Source organism: Hyla sarda, chromosome 13 (genome assembly GCF_029499605.1).
Source record: "Hyla sarda isolate aHylSar1 chromosome 13, aHylSar1.hap1, whole genome shotgun sequence".
NCBI classification, from domain to species: domain Eukaryota; kingdom Metazoa; phylum Chordata; class Amphibia; order Anura; family Hylidae; genus Hyla; species Hyla sarda.
The window spans coordinates 19,474,963-19,501,621 of NC_079201.1; the positions used below are offsets into that span (position 1 = coordinate 19,474,963).

Sequence of the window (26,659 nt, forward strand, 5' to 3'; positions counted from 1 at the left end):
CGCCGATGCCCTATCACAAGTCCACTGTTGCGCCCCCTCAGGCTTGAACAAAGGGGGGGGGGTATGTGAGAAGGTGAAAGGCATTGTGGTTCATGGGTGATATATGTCACCAAGGCTCCTGTGTCTGTGCTGCGATGGAGACTGACACTCTGGCCATAATATAGCTGGAAGGCCAATCGGGACAGCTCTTACTGGGAATGATCAAGTGAAGGGTGGGGATCATACCCCACAATCCAGGCTGCCTTTTGGTGGCTTTATGACAAATACGTTTTTATCGGAGCTTGACAATAAAAATATAACAAGACAGTTTAAAACAATCCATTGCTTACACAGATGACCTGAATGAGTAGGGGTACACAATTCCATGCAGGAGTGGCCAGCCGTCCCTAAAGAATAAATCGCAACCTCCATAAGGAAGCCGCTACCAGCACATCCCCATAAACACCATAACACTGCTCACAACAGCCACAACCATCAAAGGGATGCATTAATATAGAGGGAAGGCATAGCCCCCACTGCACTAATTTAAACACCAGCTCAAAATATCCCCTTATTACCCAATCATGCCGGTCACAATAACACCAATAGACGTACAGTAAAAGGAATACAAGACAAAAGAAAGAAGCAAAGTCGAAGAACACAATAAGAGAAGAGTTCAGTAGGACAAACAGGTAGGAAAAGTAAGAAAAGAATAAGAAAAAAAAGAATAAGAAAGTCAGGAGGAGGGGAGGCGGGGGAACGGGTAAGGAGGGAGGGAAGAGAAGCCACCATGGAAAGGACATATGAACTAACCTAACCAAGTTAGAAATTCTGCCGATTCCCTATTACTGTCCCAGGAGGCCCAGACCGCCGTAAAGACATCCAATTTGTCATTATCAGTAGCTACCATCTCCTTCATCCTACGAATCCTATTTATCGTTTCTACCAGCTCGACTCTCGTGGGCGTCACCATAGTCTTCCAGTGGCGAGGGATAACCGCTCTTGCAGCACCAAGAAAGTGCCTCAGGAGACCCTTCTTTGCCCCAGACAATGAGCCAGGCAATAGAGAGAGAAGAGTTATGGCGGGGTCAGGAGAGATCGAGCCCGAGGAAACCCTATTGTACAAATCAAACACCTCGTCCCAGAAGGAATGGATTAGAGGGCAATCCCACCAGGTATGGAGGTAAGAACCCAATCCCTGACCACAATGCCAACACGTCGCCGGTACCGTAGGGAAAATCCTATGTAAGTGGCCAGGACATCTATACCACCGACATAGAACCTTGAAATTACGCTCCTGTATCCTAGAGGAAAGAGAAGCCCTGTGTGTCAGAGTAAAAATCTTAACTATCTCGGAGTCAGAGAAAACACGATCCAGATCCGTCTCCCATCGAGCAATAAAGTCTGGTTTGATCGAGTCGTCAACTGTACTTCGCAGCATCGCATAGACTGAGGAAATGGTATGTATAGGTGGAGAGGAAAGAGTGCACAGAGTCTCAAAACCAGTCAGTGATCTATGTAATTGTGAGTTCGGATGCAGGGATAGGTAGTATGACCAAAGGCGCTCATAGGTAAACCATGAACCAGGAGAGTCAGTATTGAGGGAAGCCAGGGGGACCAGGGTAGAGGAGGTGGTCACCACAAGCAAACTGGGAAGGGAAGCAGCGAAACAGGACAATAAGGCAAGGACTGCCGAGTCATGACCAAGAGCCGGATTACTAAACAGAGGAGTGAGGGGTCCAGGGCGGGATGAAATGTCTGAGGTATGTAGGATGGAGTCCCACACCGGCAAAAGAAGGCGTGTGAGAAAAGGAAGAGCAACACTAGAAGGTCTAGACCCCGGAGGCAACCAGAGAAGAGCAGCAGGATGTATCGGAGAAAAATCAATTTCCAGAGCTACCCATTGTTTGGAGGAGGCATGATGGCTGTTAGAATTCGGCAGGCGGGATGTGGATCCTCTGTGTCAGCGAGGGATTGGCGTGGACCGTGTCGGTGGACCGGTTCTAGGTTGCTACTGGTATTCACCAGAGCCCGCCGCAAAGCGGGATGGTCTTGCTGCGGCGGTAGCAACCAGGTCGTATCCACCGGCAACGGCTCAACCTCGCTGACTGCTGAGAAGGCGTGGGACAGAAGGACTAGGCAGAGACAAGGTCAGACGTAGCAGAAGGTCGGGGCAGGCGGCAAGGTTCGTAGTCAATAGAAATAGCAAGAGGTCAGGAACACTGGTAAGGCAAACACTATAAATGCTTTCTCTGGCACAAGGCAACAAGATCCGGCAAGGAAGTGAAGGGGAAGTGAGGTTAAATAGACAGGGAGCAGGTGGAGGTTAATTAGACTGATTGGGCCAGGCACCAATCATTGGTGCACTGGCTCTTTAAATCTTAGAGAGCCGGCGCGCGCGTGCCCTAAGGATTGGAGCCGCGCGCGCCAGGACGAGACAGCCGGGGACCGGGACAGGTGAGTGACTTGGGATGCGATTCGCGAGCGGGCGCGTCCCGCTATGCGAATCGCATTCCCGCCGGCAGTGTCAGTGCAGCACTCCTGGTCAGCGGGTCTGACCGGGGCGCTGCAGAGAGAGGAACACCGCGAGCGCTCCGGGGAGGAGCAGTACCCCCCCCCTTAGGTCTCCCCCTTTTTTTGTCCGGATGTTGCTCCACATGGGACGAGGACATTGGGAGCGATTGTAGAGTCTCCTTCTGGATGACAGTGAAGTCCTGGGTATGCTAAACATCGGCAGGCAGTTCAGAAGGAGTGGGAATGGGGAGGGGGGGCAGAGGGTGAAGCTTGGCACGGGGCAGAGTGTTACCAGGACGGGGGCTATGAGGAGGCACGGCATAGTCCTGATAGGCCTTGGGGAGACCAGGTATAGGAGGAGACATAGGGGTTTGACTGGCAGGACTGAGAGCAGACGTGAGGCATTTTTTGTGGCAAGAAGCACCCCAGCTCTTGATCTCCCCGGTGGTCCAGTCAAGGGTAGGAGAGTGGCGTTGGAGCCATGGCAGACTGAGGAGGACTTCAGATGTGCAGTTGGGCAAAACAAAAAAATCAATTTTTTCGTGATGCCGTCCAATGCTCATGAGCAGGGGTTCTGTTCGGTAACACACAGTGCAGTCCAACTTTACTCCGTTGACCGAGGAAATGTAGAGCGGCTTGACGAGACAGGTCACAGGGATGTTGAACTTATTAACAAAAGAGGCCAAAATGAAATTTCCCGCAGAACCAGAGTCCAAGAAGGCCATAGCTGAGAAGGAAGAGTTGGCAGAAGGAGAAATCCGCACGGGCACAGTGAGACGTGGAGAAGCAGACTTCATACCAAGAGACGCCACACCCACGTGAGCTGGGTGCATGCGTGCGTTTCCCAGACGTGGAGGACGAATAGGGCAATCCACCAAGAAATGTTCGGTACTAGCGCAGTACAGACATAAATTTTTATCTCTACGGCGAGTCCTCTCTTCATGGGTCAGGCGAGACCGATCCACTTGCATAGCCTCCTCGGCGGGAGGCACAGGGGTAGATTGCAAAGGATACTGTGAGAGAGGTGCCCAGAGATCAAGGTCTTTTTCCTGGCGGAGCTCCTGGTATCTTTCAGAAAAACGCATGTCAATGCAGGTGGCCAAATGGATAAGTTCATGCAGGTTGGCAGGAATTTCTCGTGCGGCCAGCACATCCTTGATGTTACTGGATAGGCCTTTTGTAAAGGTCGCGCAGAGGGCCTCGTTGTTCCAAGATAATTCAGAGGCGAGGGTACGAAATTGGATGGCGTATTCTCCTACAGAAGAATTTCCCTGGACCAGGTTCAGCAAGGCAGTCTCGGCAGAAGAAGCTTGGGCTGGTTCCTCGAAGACTCTACGAACCTCAGTGAAGAAGGACTGTACAGTGGCAGTGACAGGATCATTGCGGTCCCAGAGCGGTGTGGCCCATGAGAGGGCCTTCCCAGACAGGAGACTAACCACGAAAGCCACCTTCGACCGTTCTGTAGGAAATAGGTCCGACAGCATATCCAAATGGAGGGGACATTGTGACAGAAAACCACGGCAAAGTCTAGAGTCCCCATCAAATTTGTCCGGCAGGGACAAGCATAGGCCAGGAGCGGGCACTCGCTGCGGAGGAGGTGCAGGAGCTGGCGGAGGAGATGGTTGCTGCTGTAGCTGAGGCAGAAGTTGCTGTAGCATGGCGGTCAACTGCGACAACTGCTGTCCTTGTTGGGCGAACTGTTGTCCAAGTTGCTCTATCTGTTGAGACTGCTGGGCGACCACCGTGGTAAGGTCAGCGACAACTGGCAGCGGGACCTCAGCGGGATCCATGGCCGGATCTACTGTTAGGATTCGTCAGGCTGGATGTGGATCCTCTGTGTCAGCGAGGGATTGGCGTGGACCGTGTCGGTGGACCGGTTCTAGGTTGCTACTGGTATTCACCAGAGCCCGCTGCAAAGCGGGATGGTCTTGCTGCGGCGGTAGCAACCAGGTCGTATCCACCGGCAACGGCTCAACCTCGCTGACTGCTGAGAAGGCGTTGGACAGAAGGACTAGGCAGAGGCAAGGTCAGACGTAGCAGAAGGTCGGGGCAGGCGGCAAGGTTCGTAGTCAATAGCAATAGCAAGAGGTCAGGAACACTGGTAAGGCAAACACTATAAACGCTTTCTCTGGCACAAGGCAACAAGATCCGGCAAGGAAGTGAAGGGGAAGTGAGGTTAAATAGACAGGGAGCAGGTGGAGGTTAATTAGACTGATTGGGCCAGGCACCAATCATTGGAGCACTGGCCTTTTAAATCTTAGAGAGCTGGCGCGCGCGTGCCCTAAGGAGCGGAGCCGCGCGCGTCAGGACGAGACAGCCGGGGACGGGGACAGGTGAGTGACTTGGGATGCGATTCGCGAGCGGGCGCATCCCGCTATGCGAATCACATCCCTGCCGGCAGTGTCAGTGCAGCGCTCCCGGTCAGCGGGTCTGACCGGGGCGCTGCAGAGAGAGGAACGCTGCGAGCGCTCCGGGGAGGAGCAGGGACCCGGAGCGCTCGGCGTAACAATGGCAAAAATCCAGTATGCGAGAGCAAATCACCGCCTTATAATAAAGACGGAAGTCCGGGAGTCCCGCGCCTCCCCTCTCCCGGCTCCGTATCAGGATCTGATAACGTAATCTAGGACCACCCACGGACCAAATGAATCTGGTTATCATGGAGCGGAGCCTGGAGAAGAAGGACACCGAAATCCGAAAGGGCAGCGACTGCATAAGATATAGTAAACGTGGTAAAACATCCATCTTGACAACTGCCATCCTGCCAAACCATGAGAGCGTGAGCTTGCCCCAGGAGGAGAAGTCCCATTTCAGTGAGCTCAGTAAGGGGAGATAATTAATATGGAACAAGGAGGAAAGATCAGGTCCCAATTGTATGCCTAAATACGTAATTGTGTTGTGTGGAGTTTTGAAGGGAAATTGGGAGGTGAGCTCAGTAAAGACATCTTGGGGCATGGAGATGTTGAGAAGTTCCGATTTATGTGAGTTAATCTTGAAATTACTCAAAGCACCATAGTCTGCGAACTCGGAAAGAATAACAGGGATGGAAATGCGAGGGGAGGAAACATATGACAGTATGTCATCAGCAAAAAGCGACAGCTTATAAGTGGAGGAACGGAAGGAGAGACCCCTGATGGAGTCTTTCTGTCTCCATGCCACAGCCAAATATTCCATCGCAATCACATAAAGAAGCTGGGATAGGGGGGCAATCGTGCCATGTCCCATTTCTAACATCAAACGGGGCCGACAGCACAACATTCACCTTAACTTGGGCTGTTGCACCTCCATAAAGGGCCAGGATATGGTTGTGAAACCTAGGTCCCTTCCCCATATGGGCCAAAGCCAGATCCAGAAACTCCCAACCTACTCTTTCGAAGGCCTTTTCAGCGTCTATAGAAACAAGGCAAAGGAGAAGGCCTTTGGATTTGGCTGCGGCAATGAGAGAGAACGACTTCAAGGTATCATCCCTAGCTTCGTGGCCCATGACAAAGCCCACTTGATCAGTATGTATAAGTGAGGGTAGTAAGAGGCCTAAACGTAAGGCCAAGATCTTAGAGTACAATTTGAGATCTATATTAAGGAGCGAAATGGGTCGATAATTACTACAGCTAGAGGGGTCTTTATTAGGTTTCGGGAGCACCGTGATATGGGCAGCTAGAGCCTGAGAAGGGAAGCGAGCACCATCACTTATAGAATTAAAAGATCGTAATAAAGGAGGAGCTACCATGCCAGAGAACAGTTTATAAAATCGTGCCATAAACCCATCGGGTCCCGGACTCTTACCGTTTTTCAAAACTTTGATGGCGTCGGTCACCTCCCCAAGCTCCAGCGGCCGCTCCAGATGCTCCCAAGATGAGGAGGACAGAGCAGGAAGACTATGGCGGTCTAAGTAGGAATTAGTTTTATCATGCAAAGCAGAAACAGGGAGATCCGAATATCTACCCTTGATATTATATAAGGATTGATAATAGGTTCGGAACTCTTCAATAGTGTTGAGCGGCATAGGCCATATTCGAATTCGTGATATTTCGCGAATATCTGGATGAATATTCGTCATATATTCGCTAAATTCACATATTCGTAATATTCGCGTTTTATTTCCGCATATGCGAAAATTTGTATATGCGGAAATTTGTATATGCGAAAATTTGCATATATAAAAATTAGCATATGCGAAAATTATCATATGCAAAATTCGCACGCCAGTCTCACACAGTAGTATTAGAGCCTGCTTTACAACACACAAGCTGGAAAAAATAAAAATAAAAAAACGAATATTCGTAATTACGAATATATAGTGCTATATTCGCGAATATTCCTGAATTCGCGAATATGCGATATTGCTCGTATTGCGAATATTCGGGAGCAACACTACTCTTCAACAATCTGCGGTGTTGAGTGTAATTTGCCGGACGTGGGAGATGTCAGGGATAAGATGTAAGGGGTGGACAATCGTGGGTGTAAAGCCCTGGAGAGCCAGGAGCCAGCCTTGTCAGCGTACTCGTAGTATCCCCTATGCACCCTTTCCCTTAAGCAAAACGATCTCCTATCTAAACAAGTGAGTATCTGTTGTCGAACAGAGGAAATTTGGGCCCTAGTGGCATCATTATAAGATCTCTTATTTGATGCTTCCAAGGAGGCTAGGGAGTCAAAGAGAGTACGTAATTGGCTAGCATGCTCTTTTTTGAGACGGGAGCCATGAGCTATAAATATGCCACGGACCGTACACTTCAACGCTTCCCATTGAGTAGGCGCCGAGGTAGCGTCGGAGGCATGGATTTCCAAAAATTCAGAGATCACTCTTTTGACTTCCTGCACACATAAAACATCCTTAAGAAGATGATCATTTAGACTCCAGGAGACCGCACGGGGAGCACTAGGAGATAATTGTATGCTGACAAGGACCGGGGCATGGTCCAACCATACTATCGGGGCAATAGTTGCGCGTGGGGAAAGAGAAAGGAGAGGATGGCTAAGGAACACCATATCTAGGCGACTATAGGATTTATGGGCAGGTGAAAAAAAGGTGAAGTCCCTAACCCTGGGGTGAGTCGCGCGCCACACGTCCACCAACCGGCGATCAAGGAGTTCTTTCCTCAGTCTACGCAAAGCTGCAAAGGACAAAGAGGACTTACCAGTGGATGTGTCCAAGAGAGGATCCCATACCCAGTTGAAATCACCCTCCAAGATTATCTGCGAGGAGCCAGCAAATTCATCCAGAAGATGAAGGACCTTAGAGGCAAAGGAAACCTGTCCCTGGTTAGGAAAATAAACAGAGGCAACGGTGAATACATGGGAGGAATGAGAGAATTGTATAAACACATAGCGACCATGAGGGTCACATGATGATTTCAATACAGTAGGCTGGAAGGACCTATGAAAGGCTATAGACACCCCTTTAGATTTAGAATCAGTAGACATTGAGTGAAACCATACTGGATATAACCGGTCATTAATCACCGGGCAACTAGTAGATAGAAAATGCGTTTCCTGAAACAGGGCAATTAACACCTTTTGTTTATGTAGGTATCTAGATATTTGGTGTCGCTTTTCAGGGACATTCAGACCCTTCACATTAAACGAACAGACAGATAATGTATCCATGGTGGTTCACCAAGGGTCAGGGGGACAGGGAGGATAGGTAGGGGCAGAAAAGGGGTAAAAGGGAAGGGTAGGAGAAGGGAAGAGGACAAAGAGAAGAGACAAACCAAGAGAGAAGATAAGAGAGAAAGAAAGGAAGGACCGAAACAAGAGAAATAAACATATACGAAAAAACATAAAAGTTTTGGTAACAGCACTAACAGTGAACAGAATACTAGCCACTAGGAGAGCAGCATAAGGCGGTATCCCACCCACCGCCGGGTTCTTGGCAGGGCAATACCAGCCCATCTCAGCCCAAGGTAAAGGCAATCCAAGGTATGACCGAACAAGCAGTCAGAAACTATAAATCACCCCAATTACCCTCCGTCTCTGCCATTGAGATGTATTGAGGGGGCGTGTCGGCTGCTGCTTCGTGCGGGGGTGGACACCCGCTATCTGGCCGGAGAGCCGGGCCCTGTACAGAGAGATCGCAGGGGGCCCCAGCGGTCGGACCCCCCGCAATCTCAAACTTATACCCTATCCTTAAGATAGGGGATAAGATTTTCACCACTGGACTACCCCTTTAAGTCAGGACCTTGTGTGAAGCGGCCACAGAGAGGCGGAGATATGAGCTGTAGGCTCCCAGCCCTGCCACTCAACCCATTACCTGCGCATCCAGAGGCAGCAAGTAGTGCAGTGATTCCCAACCGTGATTTTTTAAATTTTTTTTTTTATTTCCCTCCCCGACACCGCAGGGAGGAGGGAAGATACGCTGTGCGTGCGCCTGAGGCTGTAACAAGACCTGCGATGAGGTCACCGTCATGTGATCAGTCACATGGAGGAGGAGGAATCACATGATCAGGGGCTGCTGTTCTAGGCTTCAGCGTACCCCTACGTCCCCCAGCGTCCCTTAGCTTCCCCCTGCGGCCCAGAGAGGGGAAGTATGCGAAAGCTGAGTCGGGCCGGTGTAGTGACCCGTGCCCCAGCGTCCCCCTCTCCCCTGCGGCGCAGTGAATAATTGCCCTGCCGAAATCGGTGCCCTGCCAGAGATTGGAAGAACAGGGAAGAAAAATGGCTTGCTTGAGGTACTATACCATATCCATTCTCCCCCCCTCACTCATGTGAATCCCCCCCTCACCCATGTGCATCCCCCCTCACCCATGTGCATCCCCCCTCTCACCCATGTGCATCCCCCCTCACCCATGTGCATCCCCCCTCACCCATGTCCACCCCTCTCTCACCCATATCCACCCCCCTCTCACCCATGTCATCCCCCCCTCACCCATGTGCATCCCCTCCTCACCCATGTGTATCCCCCCTCACCCATGTGCATCCCCCTCTCACCCATGTTCACCCCTCATTGTCCACCCCTCTGACCACATACTTGTCACCCATGTACACCCCTCTGTCCCTTTGTCACCCGTTACCACCTTGTCACTCCTGTCCACCCCTCTGTCACCCATGTACATCCCTTTACACTCCTCTGTCACCCATGTACACCCCTCTGCCACCCATTTACACCCCTCTGCCACCCATGTACACTCCGCTACACCCCTCTGCCACCCATGTACACTCCTCTACACCCCTCTGTCACCCATGTACACTCCTCTACACCCCTCTGTCACCCATGTACACTCCTCTACACCCCTCTGTCACCCATGTACACTCCACTACACCCCTCTGCAACCCATGTACACCCCTTTACACCCCTCTGCAACCCATGTACACCCCTCTACACTCCTCTGCCACCCATGTACACTCCTCTATACCCTTCTGTCACCCATGTATACCCCTCTACACCCCTCTGTCACCAATGTACACTCCCCTACACCCCTCTGCAACCCATGTACACCCCTTTACACCCTTCTGCAATCCATGTACAGCCCTCTACACTCCTCTGCCACTCATGTACACTCCTCTATACCCCTCTGTCACCCATGTATACCCCTCTACACCCCTCTGTCACCTATGTATACCCCTCTACACCCCTCTGTCACCCATGTACACTCCTCTACACCCCTCTGCAACCCATGTACACCCCTTTACACCCCTCTGCAACCCATGTACACCCCTCTGCCACCCATGTACACCCCTTTATACCCCTCTGCCACCCATGTACACTCCTCTACACCCCTGTCACCCATGTACACTCCTCTACACCCCTCTGTCACCCATGTACACTCCTCTATACCCCTCTGTCACCCATGTAGACTACTCTACAACCCTCTGCCACCACTGTAAACCCATCTATCACCCCCTACACCCCTCTGTCACCCCCATGTACTCCTCTACACACCTGTCTCCCATGAACACCCCTTTGTCACCCATGTACACCCCTCTGTCACCCCCATGTACACTCCTCTACACACCTGTCTCCCATGTACACCCCTTTATACCCCTCTGCCACCCATGTACACCGCTTTACACCCCTCTGCCACCCATGTACACTCCTTTACACCCCTCTGTCACTCCTCTACACACCTGTCTCCCATGTACAACCCTTTGTCACCCATGTACAGCCCTCTGTCTCCCCCATACACTCCTCTACACACCTGTCTCCCATGTACACCCCCTCTGTTACCCCTTTACACCTATATGCCCCTGTATTCCTCTTCACTTGTAAAAGGGGAATCTGGAGGACGATGCTGGTAAAGTGCGGAGCCTAATAGGTTTGTTTTGCAGGTTTAACGGTGAAGAGTTGTGGCTGGAAGAAATGGTCAGGACGGTCCAGACCAGACAAATGACGCTGATCAGAGAAGACGTTATTGGTGAGTTGCTGTATAAAGCAGCACTTTAAACTACATATCCACTGATAAATAGATATTGGAATTTGTGTGCATTGTGGCTTTTAAAAAAAAAGGTCAGGGTGCCCCGCGAAAAAAAAAATTCCGGAAGGGTGCCCCGAACCGAAAAAGGTTGGGAAACACTGGTATACAGGATTTGGTCAGTAACACTATGATGGTAATATGTAAGGTGATAATATTCCTCCTTTTATAGTGCAATTATTGTTAATATCAGTCTAAGTATAGAGGACTTGGTCAGTTACAGTGTGATGGTAATATTTCTTTTCCTCCCATACTATTGTAAGGCTTGGTGCACACTACATTTTGTAACTACGGTTCCCGTATACGGCTGGGAGAAGGGGGGGCGTGGCTTAATCACGGCGCCCGCACTCAGCCGTATAGGGGAACCGTATTTAATGTATGTCTATGAGCCGACCGGAGTGAACCGCAGCCTCCGGTTGGCTGCTTTTTTGGCCGTATGCGGTTTCCCGACCATAGGCAAAAACACGGTCGACCACGTTTTTGCCTGCGGTCGGGAAACCGCATACGGCCGAAAACGCAGCCGACCGGAGGCTGCGGTTCACTCCGGTCGGCTCATAGACATGCATTAAATACGGTTCCCCTATACGGCTGAGTGCGGGCGCCGCGATTAAGCCACGTCCCCCCTTCTCCCAGCCGTATACGGGAACCGTAGTTACAAAACAAAGTGTGACCCCAGCCTTACTAGGTAAATGTATGACTTACCGTATTTTTCGCCGTATAAGACGCACTTTTTCTTCCCCAAAACTGGGGGGAAAAAGTCGGTTTGTCTCATACAGCGAATACACCCCTATGGCGGCGGTCCCTGCGGCCATCAACGGCCGGGACCCGCGGCTAATACAGGACATCACCGATCGCGGTGATGCCCTGTATTAACCCTTCAGACGCGGCGATCAAAACTGACCGCCCAATCTGAAGGGAAAGTGACACTAACCAGGCTGTTCGGGACCGCCGCGATTTCACCGCGGCGGTCCCGAACAGCCCGACTGAATAGCCGGGTTAGTGCTTACAGGACACTGGGGGGGACCTTACCTGCCTCCTTGGTGTCTTCTCCATTCAGCCGGCGTGCGACGGAGAGCGAGGATACCCGGCCAGCAGCAGAGACGTTCCGGAGCGACGGGGACACGGCGACAGCGATGGAGCGACATCCAGGGCAGCGGTGACGGATCCGGAGCGGCGGGGACACGTGAGTATTACCTCCTATGCAGTGGTCTTCAATCTGCGGACCTCCAGATGTTGCAAAACTACAACTCCCAGCATGCCCGGACAGCCAACGGCTGTCCGGGCATGCAGGAAGTTGTAGTTTTGCAACATCTGGAGGTCCGCAGGTTGAAGACCACTATTGGGTTCAAAATCTTTATTTTTTTAGATTTTGCCCCTAAAAATTGGGTGCGTCTTATATGCCGGTGAAACCTATAGGACGAAAAATACGGTATATAGACATATACAGTATTATAATGCATGGAAAATTGACACATATATAAATTGCTCCAGCATAGTGAAATACAGTAGCAATTTATTTCTTCGAAATATATATCGAGGAAATAAATAAATAAAATAAATATACTATTGGCCTCTCACCACAGCCAAGCCAGATCACCCTGCTCTGTACAGACGAGGGGCAAACAACCCGAAACAGCTGTCTGCAGATGGGTCCTCTTTCCTTCTGGAGAGAGTTCTGGCTTGGCATAAATACCAATCAGTTCTGAGACTTCTTAAATGGAGCCTGAGCTGTTTTGCAGAAAACACTACCTGTGATGGTGGTGTGGTGAGCTAATTTAAATATTTTTTTACCCAGAAGCCAGCGGAGTGCTAAATGGCCTAACTTGAATCTCCGTTACACCTGAAGAGGTGTCCTCTCCCCGAGGAAAGTACTGACCCCGTTTATGTATGTATATATGTATGTATGGAGAGAGACAGAGAGAGACAGAGAGAGACAGAGACAGACAGAGAGAGAGAGACAGAGAGAGAGAGAGAGAGATCTATATATATATATATATATATATATATATATATATATATAAATACCGGAATCTTTGCAGCACTCCCAAAGCCATGCATGTGGGTGTCAAGCGTCCTAGGTCTGATCGAGACCTTTTTAGATATCCAAAAAGAGATGGTGCAGCACTCCAAAATATTCAAAAACAAAGTGAATTTATTCACCACATGTTACCAACAGCAATGTTTCAGCTCAACACAAGAGCCTTTTTCAAGCATATATATTAGTGTACTGTAAAGGGATAAATCTAGACATGGCTACTGATGGCTGACGCGATGCTGTGGGGCTGGTCTGCAATTATTTCCAGGGCTGGTTTTCACCCCCAGTCAGGCCCTGAACACACTGTTCCATTATGGGAGTAGTAGTACCTGTACTAATTGACAGATCACCCGTTGCGATTCTCCTGTATAATGTATAGATGCGTCCGGCCGCTCTTCTACGGTCCCCTGCACTGACGTATATATTCACATATTCATATTTCCTGCAGAGGGCCAGATGGTTCCAACCTATCACAGCTCTAGGAATATGTGTATATATACGGCAGTGCAGGGGACCATAGAAGAGTGGCCGCTGCATCCATACATTATACAGGAGGATCACAGCGGGTGTCAGGAGTGATACCCGCTGTGATCTTTCCTTAACTACAAGTACTACTACTCCCAACATGGAGCACACTTTGCTCCATGCTGGGAGCTGTAGTACCTGCATTAATAGACAGATCGCAGCGGATGTCAGAAATTACACTCGCTGCGATCTGTCTATTAATGCAGGTACTACAGCTCCCAGCATGGAGCAGAGTGTGCTCCATGTTGGGAATAGGAGTACCTGCAGGTAAGAACAGATCACAGCGGGTGTCACTACTGACATCCACTGTGATCGTCCTGTCTATAGCAGAGATGGAGCGGCTGTATAAATCGCTCACATCTCTGCTCTGTACTCCGGCCACTCACTCATTCATATTTTCCTCAGAGCTGTGATTGGCTGCTACCATCCGGCCAATCACAGCTCTGGGCGGAAAATATGAACGGCCAGTGATGTGAATAGAACATCACTCAGTACAGAGCAGAGGTGCGAGCGCTGTATAGAGCCGCATCTCTGCTATATTATGGACGATCGCATCGGGTGTCAGACTGTCTATAGTACAAGTACTACTACTCCCATCATGGAACAGTATGTTCCATGCTGGGAGTAGTAGTACTACATAAAAAATGTGGGGGGAAAAGAGAAAAAAAAAAAGCTAAACACACACACTTTATAAAAAAAATTCTTAAAATTTTGTTATAAAAAATAAACATTTAGTTAAATACATTTTACATCCCTACTGCACCCTTTTTTTTTTTTTTTTTTTTTGGTACCCAACCATTTTGTAAAAAAAACGCTAAAGGGGCCAAAAAAGGCAAATTCCACACAAAGAAAAACACCAGAAAAAACCCAAATGCAGGGAAAAACTGTGGCAGTTTTTCTGGTGTTTTTTCTGTCGTTTTTATGCCACAAAAATCACAGGGCAAAAATCTCAGTGGAGTCCTAGCCTCATTAAGCACATTTCGGCTGTACCCTCGGTTGTTACCCCATTTCATCCCTGTCTAACCCCGCCCCCTGTCACCCATGTCCATCCCCCCGTCACCCATGTCCACCCCCCGTCACCCATGTCCAGACCCCCTTCACCCATGTCCACCCTCTCCGTAATCCATGACCACCCCCGTCACCCATGTCCACCCCCCCGTCACTAATGTCCATCCCCTCGTCACCCAAGTCCACCCCATCACCCATGTCCACCCTCCCCGTCACCCATGTCCACCCTCCCCGTCACCCATGTCCACCCTCCCCGTCACCCATGTCCAGCCTCCCCCGTCACCCATGTCCACACCCCCATCACCCATGTCCACTCCCCCCCCATGTCCACTTCCCCCTGTCACCCATGTCAACACACTACAACGGTGGTTCACCACACAGGGTTCTGTACACTGAGGACAAGCAGGGCTCTGTACACTGAGGACAAGCGGGGCTCTGTGCACTGAGGACAAGCGGGGCTCTGTACACTGAGGACAAGCGGGGCTCTGTACACTGAGGACAAGCGGGGCTCTGTACACTGAGGACAAGCAGATCTCTGTACACTGAGGACAAGCAGAGCTCTGTACACTGAGGACAAGAAGGCTCTGTACACTGAGGACAAGCAGAGCTCTGTACACTGAGGACAAGCAGGGCTCTTTACACTGAGTACAAGCAGGGCTCTGTGCACTGATGACAAGCAGGGCTCTGTGCACTGAGGACAAGCAGGGCTCTGTACACTGAGGACAAGCAGGGCCCTTTATACTGAGGACAAGCAGGGCCCTGTACACTGAGGACAAGCAGGGCTCTGAACACTGAGGACAAGCAGGGCTCTGTACACTGAGGACAAGCAGGGCTCTGTACACTGAGGACAAGCAGGGCTCTGTGCACTGAGGACAAACAAGGGATCTGTACACTGAGGACAAGCAGGACGCTGTACACTGAGGACAAGCAGGGCTCTGTACACTGAGGACAAGCGGGGCTCTGTACACTGAGGACAAGCGGGGCTCGGTACACTGAGGACAAGCGGGGCTCTGTACAATGAGGACAAACAGAGCTCTGTACAATGAGGACAAGCAGGGCTCTGTACACCGAGGACAAGCAGGGCTCTGTACACTGAGGACAAGCGGGGCTCTGTACACTGAGGACAAGCAGGGCTCTGTACAATGAGGACAAGCAGAGCTCTGTACGCTGAGGACAAGCAGGGCTCTGTATACTGAGGACAAGCAGGGCTCTGTACACTGAGGACAAGAAGACTACGTACACTGAGGACAAGAAGACTACGTACACTGAGGACAAGCAGGGCTCTGTACACTGAGGACAAGAAGGCTCTGTACACTGAGGACAAGCAGGGCACTTGTACACTCCTCTACACTCCTGTCACCCATGTACACTCCTGTCCACCCCCAACACCGCTCTGTCACCAATGTACACCCCTCAATCACCCCCTTTGCCCCCTGTCACCCATGTACACTCTTTTACACCCCTCTGTCACCCATGTAAAAAAAAGTGCGGAGCCTAATAGGTTTGTTTTGCAGGTTTAACGGTGAAGAATTGTGGCTGGAAGAAATTGTCATGATGGCCGGGCCAGATGGAGAAGAAAAGGGAACGACGCTGATTAGAGAAGACGTCATTTGTGAGTTGCTGTATAAAGCAGCACTGTAATCTACACACCCACAGATAAATAGACATTGTGCATTGCGGCGCTTTTCTCTTTTTTGTTTTGCTCGACAACTTCGGTAGAGGTTCCCCCGACAACTTCGGAGGGGTGCCTCAAGCCGAAAAAGGTTGGTAAACACTGGTCTAAACTATTAAAATATAATGTTTGTGATCTCGCACGGTGGAGGGTGTCAGTGTAAAAAAAAAATTTATAAAAATGTACCAAAAGTGCAGGAAAAATATATTAAAGCAATCCTATGCTTAGACTGTGAATGTTCTTGAGTGACCCAGCCAGAGCCCTGGCTTAAGCCCATTTCATCTTCCACCGACGGTCCCCATCCAACCTGACAAAACTTGAGAGGATCTGCAGAAAAGAATGGCAGAGAATCCCCAAATCCAGGTTTCTAAACCTTGTGGCCTCATCTCCAAGAACACTGCCAAAGGGGCTTCACCTAAGTCTTGAGCAAAGGGTATCAATACTTATGTCACTGCAAGATATTTGTTTTCTCCTTTTCGATAAATTTGAAAGATTTTTAACATGTTGTTTTTTCTTTGTCATTATGGGGTGCTGAGTGCAGAATAATGAAGGAGGGGCCGAAAAGGGTCTGAAAACTTTCCGAATGCACTGAATACATGACTGCAGGAAACATGAACTTCACAAGATCAACTGGCGCCAGAAAGTTAAACAGATTTGTAAATTACTTCTATATAAAAATCTTATCCTTCCAGGACTTATCAGCTGCAGTATACTCCAGAGGAAGTTGTGTAGTTCTTATACACAATAAGCTGATAAGTACTGGGAGGATTAACATTTTTAAATAGAAATCATTTACAAACCTGTTTAACTTTCTGGCACCAGTTGATTTAAAAAATGTTTTTTTTCCATCGGAGTACCCCTTAAAACAATTTCTCCAGTGTGGCAGGACATTATCCTGTTGAAAGATGCGACTGCCCTGTACTACTGCCATGACAGGGGAAGTGAGTCTGCAATAATGTTAATGTAGATGGTACGTGTCACGGTAACACATAAATGTCTGGACCCAAGGTTTCTTTGCAGAACATTGCCCAAATCCTTAAAGGGGTACTCTGGAGCCAAGACATCTTATCCCCTATCCAAAGGATAGGGGATAAGATGCTTGATCGCGGGGGTCCCGCCGCTGGAGACCCCCGTGATCTTTCACGCAGCACCCTGTTAAAATTGGGCGCTGGATAACAGGGTTATATACAGCCAAACGTGTACAGCGAGTAAACATTGATGGGGTAGTTAAAGGGGTACTCCGGCGCTAAGACATCTTATCCCCTATCCAAAGGATAGGGGATAAGATGCCTGATCGGGGGGTGTCCTGCCGCTGGAGACCCCCGTGATCTTTCACGCAGCACCCCGTTACCATGGGCCCCCGGAACATGTTCGCTCTGGGTCTGATGACTGGCTATCACGGGGCCAGAGTATTGTGACGACACATCTGTCACGCCCCCTCCCATAGGCTTGCATTGAGGGGGCGGCGCGTGACATCACATGGGGTGGAGCCATGACATCACAATACTCCGGCCCCGTGATCACCAGTCATCAGACCCGGAGCGAACATGTTCCGGGGGCCCATGGTAACGGGGTGCTGCGTGAAAGATCACGGGGGTCTCCAGCGGCAGGACCCCCGCGATCAGGCATCTTATCCCCTATCCTTTGGATAGGGGATAAGATGTCTTAGCGCCGGAGTACCACTTTAACTATCCCATCAATGTTTACTCACTGTACACGTTTGGCTGTATAAAACCCTGTTATCCAGCGCCCAATTTTACACCAAATGGTGCTGTTGTCATTGGAAACCACAAGGGCCCTGAATTACTTTCCACACAGCCACCGCTCATTGCCTCCAAGTGTTTACAAACTGGAATATTGTAATCTTTTATATCATTAGATTTAATCATTAACTCTTAATTATTTTCACTAACCCTTCACTGATCATATTTGGTATAGACACCAATGAGAAGATTTATCATAACCTGTGTAGAGGAAGAGTGGTGCAGTTGCCCATAGCAACCAATCAGACCGCTGCTTTCATTTTTGAAAAGGCCTCTAAAAAATGAAAGAAGCAATCTGATTGGTTGCTATGGGCAACTCAGCAACTTTTCCTCTTCCATGGTCTTAGATATAGGGGGAGATTTATCAAAACCTGTCCAGAGGAAATGTTGCTGAGTTGCCCATAGCAACCAATCAGATTGTGTCTTTCATTTTGCAGAGGCCTTGTTAAAAATGAAAGAAGCGATCTGATTGGTTGCTATGGGCAACTCAGCAACTTTTCCTCTCCACAGGTTTTGATAAATCTTCCCCCAGATACATCCTTTTTTATTTATTTTTTATTAAAACGAACCTACACAATGGCGGTATTCTACCTTTTTTCATTCCACCCCACAAATATTTTATTTAAATATTTCTCAATACATTATAAGGTAAATGAAATGGTCCGGCCCTTTCGTGCTGGAGGGATGTCCCATGAGGCCAAAACATTCACCTATTAATCCAACATTTTTGGGGTCATAAGTATAAGATTTGTAATTCCTACGACGTATAAAAGCTGGTGAGGTCCTGTAAGTTGGTTTTTGTGAGGGGTTGTAGAGACGCCGGAGCTCTCATAGAGGGCACATTGTGGGCACAGACGTCTCCTGTTGGCAGTGGGCAGTAGTAGAGAACACATCTCCTCTGCAGCCCTTAGGGTCACAAGAATTCTTCTTGTAGGTAGTTTTGATAATAACTTTATATTAGGGGTTATTTGTGATATTTCCATATATAATACAGATTTGCTGTATGGATAATTGTAATACTTCTAATACATCAGCAACCAAGGAGGTGACATCATCAGGTATAGAATGTGATGACATCACAGATGGTGGTCGGTTATACCACTGCACGATACAGGCAAACCCTTCACTTTCTGTTAGTTCAGATTGAAAGCGCTCAGTTTTCCTGAGAGTGAAATATATTTCTTCTTCAAATATGACGAGCCCAACCCTGGCTATCCTGCCATTGTTTTGGGCAATATGGACCTTCGTGGGTGTCCTTACCACCTTCACCATGACCATCGTACAAGGCCATTACCAAACAGGGATCATCAGCATCAGGTAGGAGACTCTATAGGGACATTGGTGGGAATCCTACAATACACCATTCTGTCCTCTAATATCTTCCCCCGAACATTGGATTGGTAAATGGGCACAAAAAGACCTTTTGTACTATGATTGTTTAAAATGTTTTGAATATTTTTTTTCCCCATACCTACTGGGACACTAACCAGTCCTACAGCAGCACCAATCACCTTCCACCACCACAAGTAGGGACACGCCCCCTCCCACCACACACCAATCACCTACCACCACCACAAGGAGGGACACGCCCCCTTACACCACACACCAATCACCTCGCATCACCACAAGGAAGGACACGCCCCCCACCCACCAATCACCTTCTACCACCACAAGTAGGGACACGCCCCCCACCACCACAAGGAGGAACACGCCCCCTCCCACCACACACCAATCACCTCCCACCACCACAAGAAAGGACATGCCCCCTCTAACCACACACCAATCACCTCCCATCACCACAAGGAGGGACACACCCGCTCCCACCACACACCAATTACATCCTCCCACCACACAGCAATCACCTCCCACCACCACAAGGAGGGACACGCCCCCTCCAACCACACACCAATCACCTACTACCACCACAAGGAGGGACATGCCCCCTCCCACCACACAGCAATCACCTCCCACCACCACAAGGAGGGACATGCCCCCTCCCACCACACACCAATCACCTCGCACCACCACAAGGAGGGACACGCCCCCTCCCACCACACACCAATCACCTCGCACCACCACAAGGAGGGACACGCCCCCTTCCCCTGAGAGGATTTCTAATACAGTGAGCTAATGAAAGGAGGTATTTTTATAATAAATATAGGTGATAGAGGCATAAACATTAGATGTACATGGTCAGGATTATGCACTGAGTAACATTATTCTTTTTTTGTGGGATCTGACAAATGCGCTTTAAGAAAATAATAGATGTTTCTTGTTAGTGTTACTAGTGACCGACCCTTGTTACTAGTGACCGGTCCTTGTTACTAGCGACCGGCCCTTGTTACTAGCGACCGGCCCTTGTTACTAGCGACCGGCCCTTGTTACTAGCGACCGGCCCTTGTTACTAGCGACCGGCCCTTGTTACTAGCGACCGACCCTTGTTACTAGCGACCGACCCTTGTTACTAGCGACCGACCCTTGTTACTAGCGACCGACCCTTGTTACTAGCGACCGACCCTTGTTACTAGCGACCGGCCCTTGTTACTAGCGACCGACCCTTGTTACTAGCGACCGACCCTTGTTACTAGCGACCGACCCTTGTTACTAGCGACCGGCCCTTGTTACTAGCGACCGGCCCTTGTTACTAGCGACCGGCCCTTGTTACTAGCGACCGGCCCTTGTTACTAGTGACCGGCCCTTGGTACTAGTGACCGGCCCTTGTTACTAGTGACCGGCCCTTGTTACTAGTGACCGACCCTTGTTACTAGTGACCGGCCCTTGTTACTAGTGACCGACCCTTGTTACTAGTGACCGGCCCTTGTTACTAGTGACCGGCCCTTGTTACTAGTGACCGGCCCTTGTTACTAGTGACCGGCCCTTGTTACTAGTGACCGGCCCTTGTTACTAGTGACCGGCCCTTGTTACTAGTGACCGGCCCTTGTTACTAGTGACCGGCCCTTGTTACTAGTGACCGGCCCTTGTTACTAGTGACCGGCCCTTGTTACTAGTGACCGGCCCTGCTAATGTTATATATGGAATCTATTTCTCCTCAGTGACACTGGAGCACAATACCCAGAATCCATCGTGCTGACTGTAGTTTCCACCGTGTCTTCTCTGCTAGGTAAGTGCACTACATGTATCTATAGGAATTATTATTAGTGCCATCCTGAATACAAAGGTGTAGCTAAAGTGTCATGGGTGCAAAAGTTTAGCCCTGGCCCACCTGACCATGCCCATCAGCCATCAAGCAGACATGCCATTCAGGAGCATGGAAAAGCTAGGTCAGATATTGTCACCTAACTTTTCCATGCTCCTGAATGGCATATCTGCTTGTAGTTGGATTGCTTTATGCACAGGCAAACTTCAGATGTCATATATTAATCCCTGCAGTGGCCGGCATGTGGTTGCTGTATTAAGCAAATGTGCCATTCAGGAGCATGGGGAAGCTGTGTGTGACAGACCTTGTAATGACTCATGGTCCTGTAATGATTACAGTAGCATAAGTCATTATAGGGTTTGTCATACAGCTTTCTTAGGCACCTGAATGGCCAGAAATGTGTCAGTACTAAGACAATCATGTGCCATTCAGAAGCATGTAATGATTGCAGGGTCTGACTATCACACAAAGCTTTCCCAGGCTCCTGAAATGCACATGATCTGCTTAGTACTGACACATTTTAGCCATTCAGGAGCATGGGAAAGTTTTGGCCTGGTCTTGGGGTCCTAGCTCTGTGTACACATTGGTTGGTGGGAGGGTGTCGGGGAGGGTGCTGAGAGGGCGAAGTGTACAGGGAGGGTGTAATGAAGGGGGCGGGGCCGAGGAGCTGTGAATAGTAATGAAGGGGCGGACCCAACTAGCAGTGAATAATAAAGGGGCGGGGCCAACAGCCGAAGTGAAGACTTGTTATTGTTGCTAAAAGCCCATTGGGAATGCTCCTTATTGCTAGATTCTCAGGAATAGTATGTAGACAGTCTGCTCGTATCTTCTGAACAGCTGCACGTAATGGGGTAAGAGAAGCAACGTTAAAAAGAGGGTCGTCCGCACTATAAGCTTAGGTAGGTTAGTGCGGGTGAACCTCCCGTCAGTCCGCCCCTAAACGTAGTACTGTACTGATTGGTCTGTGTGACCCATCTATGCAGCCACAGGCCGCAGCATATAGTGTAGTGACAGGGGGGGTAACTGTGACCCTTACCACCTTTATAGCTGCGCCACTGCTTGAGTAACTACTAACATGGCCGCCATGACAGCTTCAGCACATGTTTACAGACAACTTTTGGCAGATCCACTATGTGTTACTGAATTATATCTCCTGCATATTTTCTAATTGTTAATATCTTCAGACATGTATGTGCTTTGTGTGGTATATATACCATCTATAGACTGTTCTGTATATGGATTTCAGAGGCCGGGATTTTGTTTATAATCTACAAATCCATGGAGATCCAGGCCCTGAAGAAAATCCTTTGTGGAGTCACCTGCCAAACGTGGATGTTGGCATTCGGATGGATGACGTGTGTTGGCAACATCATTACCCCATTGATACAGGTTTGTTTATACAGATTCTGTGGTGTTAGGGCCCCTTAGCTGGTCACCTATGAAGCCCCCTTACCCAGGAGAAGAGCAGCACAGCTGGGGCCATGTATTGGCAGATAACCTGCTGATCTGTAGGTCTTGGGACAGAATGGGCCTGAGCTCACACCCCCTCACAATGATACATAAGGCCCAGTATAAGAATACAGATAATATAATAACACCATTGGCAGATGTAGGATTATCCTGGATTCTTACCATTGGCAGATATTAAGTATCCAGGACAATCATATATCTGCTAATGGTGTATAATGATATGGAGCTCTATGTGTTGTCTGATGATAGGTCATCTAGGACAGGATATGTATATTGTGAAATGTCATATTTTCTTTGTTTTCCTCTAGGATTCAGCAATGCTTAATGATAGCTGCCTGGCAGTTTTATCTAGTATGGTCATCTACGGAGGCATATCATTGGCATCTCAGCTGTACCCAGGCTCCAGGGACCGTAGATGTAGACGCCTTACCACCACGGTGCTGTCAGTTACCATCTTGCTGGCTAACATTATCCGTATCCTTTACAATTCACTATGTTATGTTATGGGATTAAAGGAAACTCCAGTTAATCCTTTCAGACACCATAATGACTTTTTAGGTTCTGTCCTTTGCCATTGATGGTGGGGGAGCTGGGTTATCTTGTCACTTCTGTCGTCCACCGTGAAATTGTGTTTTTCTACTAAAATATGACCCCATTCTGCAGGGTTGAGGTTATTTTCCTATAGACGTCCTCCTTTCAGGGTTATCCTGTAAAATGACAGCAATGTACACCTGCACCAGCGAGTATTGCACACAGGTATGTATATTCTACATAGGGCAAACTTCTTCACATGGTTATGGGATCCCAATCCCAGTAATTCCCACCACTGCTTGGTGAATAAAGGGGAAGACCAAAATGGACAAAGTCAAATGTATATGTCTGTTTTATTTTCAGTCTTCCAGAATAACGCTGACCATCTTGGAGTGGGTCGTATTGGTCTGCTCATTTATCAGCCAAATAATGCTGTATTGGGACTTCAAGGTCAGTATATGAAATCCAGATTTACAAGGTCTTGTTCACATGTAGCAGCTTTGTTGTGTCTGGGGCCTTTATATGTCAGTGAATATGAATGGTTACAATATGTCCGGCTCTTCTTTCATTTCTTAGGTTCTTACTATGACAACATCTAAGAGCAACATGATCGAAGCCGAGAGCGTCCTGGCAGTTGATCCATTGAAAGTGCCTCTACTAGATCGAGCACTTGAGGATCAACTAGATGACATGACGCCAGAGGAAACATCATCATGTGACCATGTTATATTAGACCTGTTTTCAGCGGAGGATATAGCAACATCAGACTAGGAGCCATAGGTCCCATCCCCCCCCTCCCCCCCCCCCCCCAAAAAAAAAAAAATGGATAGATATATCTATCTATCTATCTCATATCTATCTATTGTGAGAAGGTGAAAGGCATTGTGGTTGATGGTCGGTATGTGTCACCAAGGTTCCTGGCCTTGGTGAAGTAAGAGCCGGTATTTATTCAGTGTCTGTGCTGCAATGCAGACTGACACTGTGGCTGTAGTATGGCTGGAAGGCCTATCTGGGACCGCTTTTACTGGGAATGGCCAAGTGTAGGGTGGGGGCCATTCCCCACAATCCAGGCCGCCTTTTGGTGGCCTTAAAGGCAACCTGCTTCACCAGCTGAGGGGGATTTGCTAGTTGGAGCTCACACTGCCAGAGAGAGCTGAGAGTGGAGTCCTTCCCTAAGAGGTTGGAAGATGGTCAGCAGCCTGCCTGGAGGCCTGGAAAAAACTTGCTTGATGCCGTATGGCATGGACTCAGGTGTGAACAAACACCTAAGGAATACAGGCGGACTTTTGTTACGTTTGCATTTGTTCTGCATTTAAAGACTGTTTACCAAGTGTGAATAAAACACTGAACTTTGATTTGAAAAGTACTGTTTCCTTGCCTCTATACTGCAACTACACCTATCTGCAAGCCATCTATGAAGAAGTACAGCAGATGTTAAAATTGGATGTCATTCAGGAGTCAAAAAGTGAGTGGGCCAGTCCAATGGTCTTAATACCGAAGCCAGACGGTACATTGCGGTTCTGTAACAATCTCCGCAAACTTAATGAGGTGTCCAAGTTTGATGCATATCCCATCCCCCGAGTTGATGAGCTTATTGAAAGGCTAGGACAGGCTCGGTATTTTTCTGTTTTGGACCTCACAAAAGGGTACTGGCAGGTGCCCTTGACAGAGGCTGCCAAAGAGAAAATAGCCTTTGTCACACCAGAAGGTTTATCTCAGTACAAGGTGTTACCCTTTGGTGTACATGGCGCTCCCACAACGTTTCAAAGGCTAATGGATATTGTACTTCAGTCACATCATCGGAATATGTAAAAAAAGAAAATGGCAGCAGCACACTTGGTCAACAAAATGGAGGCTCTTAGCGCACTTTTTGATCAAAACGTGTCCCCCATCCACCACGCGGAGGTGGCCTCTTATCGGATGGGTCCCTAAACACTCACCTACCTCAGGCTGGGTGACATGTTGGATCCACTAACGATCCAAACCACCTCCTGTGAAAATAGGGGAGGGGATGCACGGCTACAGAGGGAGCCACTCCCCCCAAAATTGCACAGCAAAGAAAAAAAAAACTGAAAATATAGCCAGTACCTAAACCCAATACACGGGTGCACGCTGCTGTGGCAAGTACAAAACATGTAAAAAAAAGAAAATGGCAGCAGCACACTTGGTCAACAAAATGGAGGCTCTTAGCGCACTTTTTGATCAAAACGTGTCCTCCATCCACCACGCGGAGGTGGCCTCTTATCGGATGGGTCCCTAAACACTCACCTACCTCAGGCTGGGTGACATGTTGGATCCACTAACGATCCAAACCACCTCCTGTGAAAATAGGGGAGGGGATGCACGGCTACAGAGGGAGCCACTCCCCCCAAAATTGCACAGTAAAGAAAAAAAAAAACTGAAAATGTAGCCAGCACCTAAACCCAATACACGGGTGCACGCTGCTGTGGCAAGTACAAAACATGTCACCCAGCCAGAGGTAGGTGAGTGTTTAGGGACCCAGCCGATAAGAGGCCACCTCCTCGTGGTGGATGGGGGACACGTTTTGATCAAAAAGTGCGCTAAGAGCCTCCATTTTGTTGACCAAGTGTGCTGCTGCCATTTTCTTTTTTTACATGTTGTGTACTTGCCACAGCAGCGTGCACCCGTGCATTGGTTTTAGGTGCTGGCTACATTTTCAGTTTTTTTTTTTTTCTTTGCTGTACATCATCGGAATGCCTCAGTTTATCTGGACGATATTATCATCCACAGTACAGACTGGGAAAGTCACCTTCCAAAAGAACAGGCAGTGATAGACTCCCTTTGGAAGGCTGGGTTAACTTCTAACCCCAAAAAATGTGCCATAGAGTTGGAAGAGACAAATACCTGGGGTATGTCATTGGGCGTGGAGTTGTCAAACCCCAGGTAAACAAAATAGAGGCCATCCGGAATTGGCCCCGACCTGTCACTACCCGACAGGTGAAGTAGTTTCTAGGAATGGTGGGTTACTACATGAGATTCATCCTCCATTTTACTACGGTGGCTGTGCCCATAAAAGACCTTCTAAAGGGACACAATTCCGTAATGGTGCGCTGGAACGAACAGGCAGAGCAGGCCCTATGTGGGTCTCCGGTGTTTGTGACAACAGACTTCAAAAGGGAATTTGTGGTACAGACCGATGCCTCTGAGGTAGGTCTTGGTACTGTACTCTCCCAAGAAGTCAATGGGGCAGAGCATCCCGTTGTCTTTCTCAGCCACAAACTGACCCCGGCCAAGACCATGTATAGTATAGTGAGAGAGAGTGCCTGGCCATTAAGTGGGCACTCGAATCTCTCCACTATTATCTGTTGGGCAGGAAGTTTCGTCTCGTGACGGATCATTCCCCAATTAAGTGGATGTGCCAGCCCAAGGACAAAAATGCCAGGGTCACCAGGTGGTTTCTGTCATTACAGAATTTCAAGTTTAGGGTTGAACACAGAGTGGGTTGTTTGCTAGGCAACGCCAATGCCCTATCATGGGTCCACTGTTACACAAGTGTTCACCCCCTCAGGCTTGAACAAAGGGGGGGGGGGGGTTATGTGAGGAGGTGAAAGGCATTGTGGTCGATGGGCGATATATGTCACC

The 26,659-nt window shown here is 48.9% G+C and overlaps 1 protein-coding gene across 1 annotated transcript; it reads left to right on the forward strand.

Annotated features, from left to right (window-relative positions):
• Positions 1 to 18,972: 18,972 nt before the first annotated feature.
• LOC130297343 (DNA damage-regulated autophagy modulator protein 2-like) lies at positions 18,973 to 24,725 on the forward strand. Its single transcript, XM_056549733.1, has 7 exons — positions 18,973 to 19,215; positions 20,952 to 21,019; positions 22,302 to 22,444; positions 22,834 to 22,999; positions 23,226 to 23,281; positions 23,420 to 23,506; positions 23,633 to 24,725. Exons 1-7 carry the CDS (start codon positions 19,091 to 19,093, stop codon positions 23,825 to 23,827), a joined length of 840 nt encoding a protein of 279 aa, XP_056405708.1. The 5' UTR covers positions 18,973 to 19,090; the 3' UTR covers positions 23,828 to 24,725.
• The last annotated feature ends 1,934 nt before the right edge of the window (positions 24,726 to 26,659 follow it).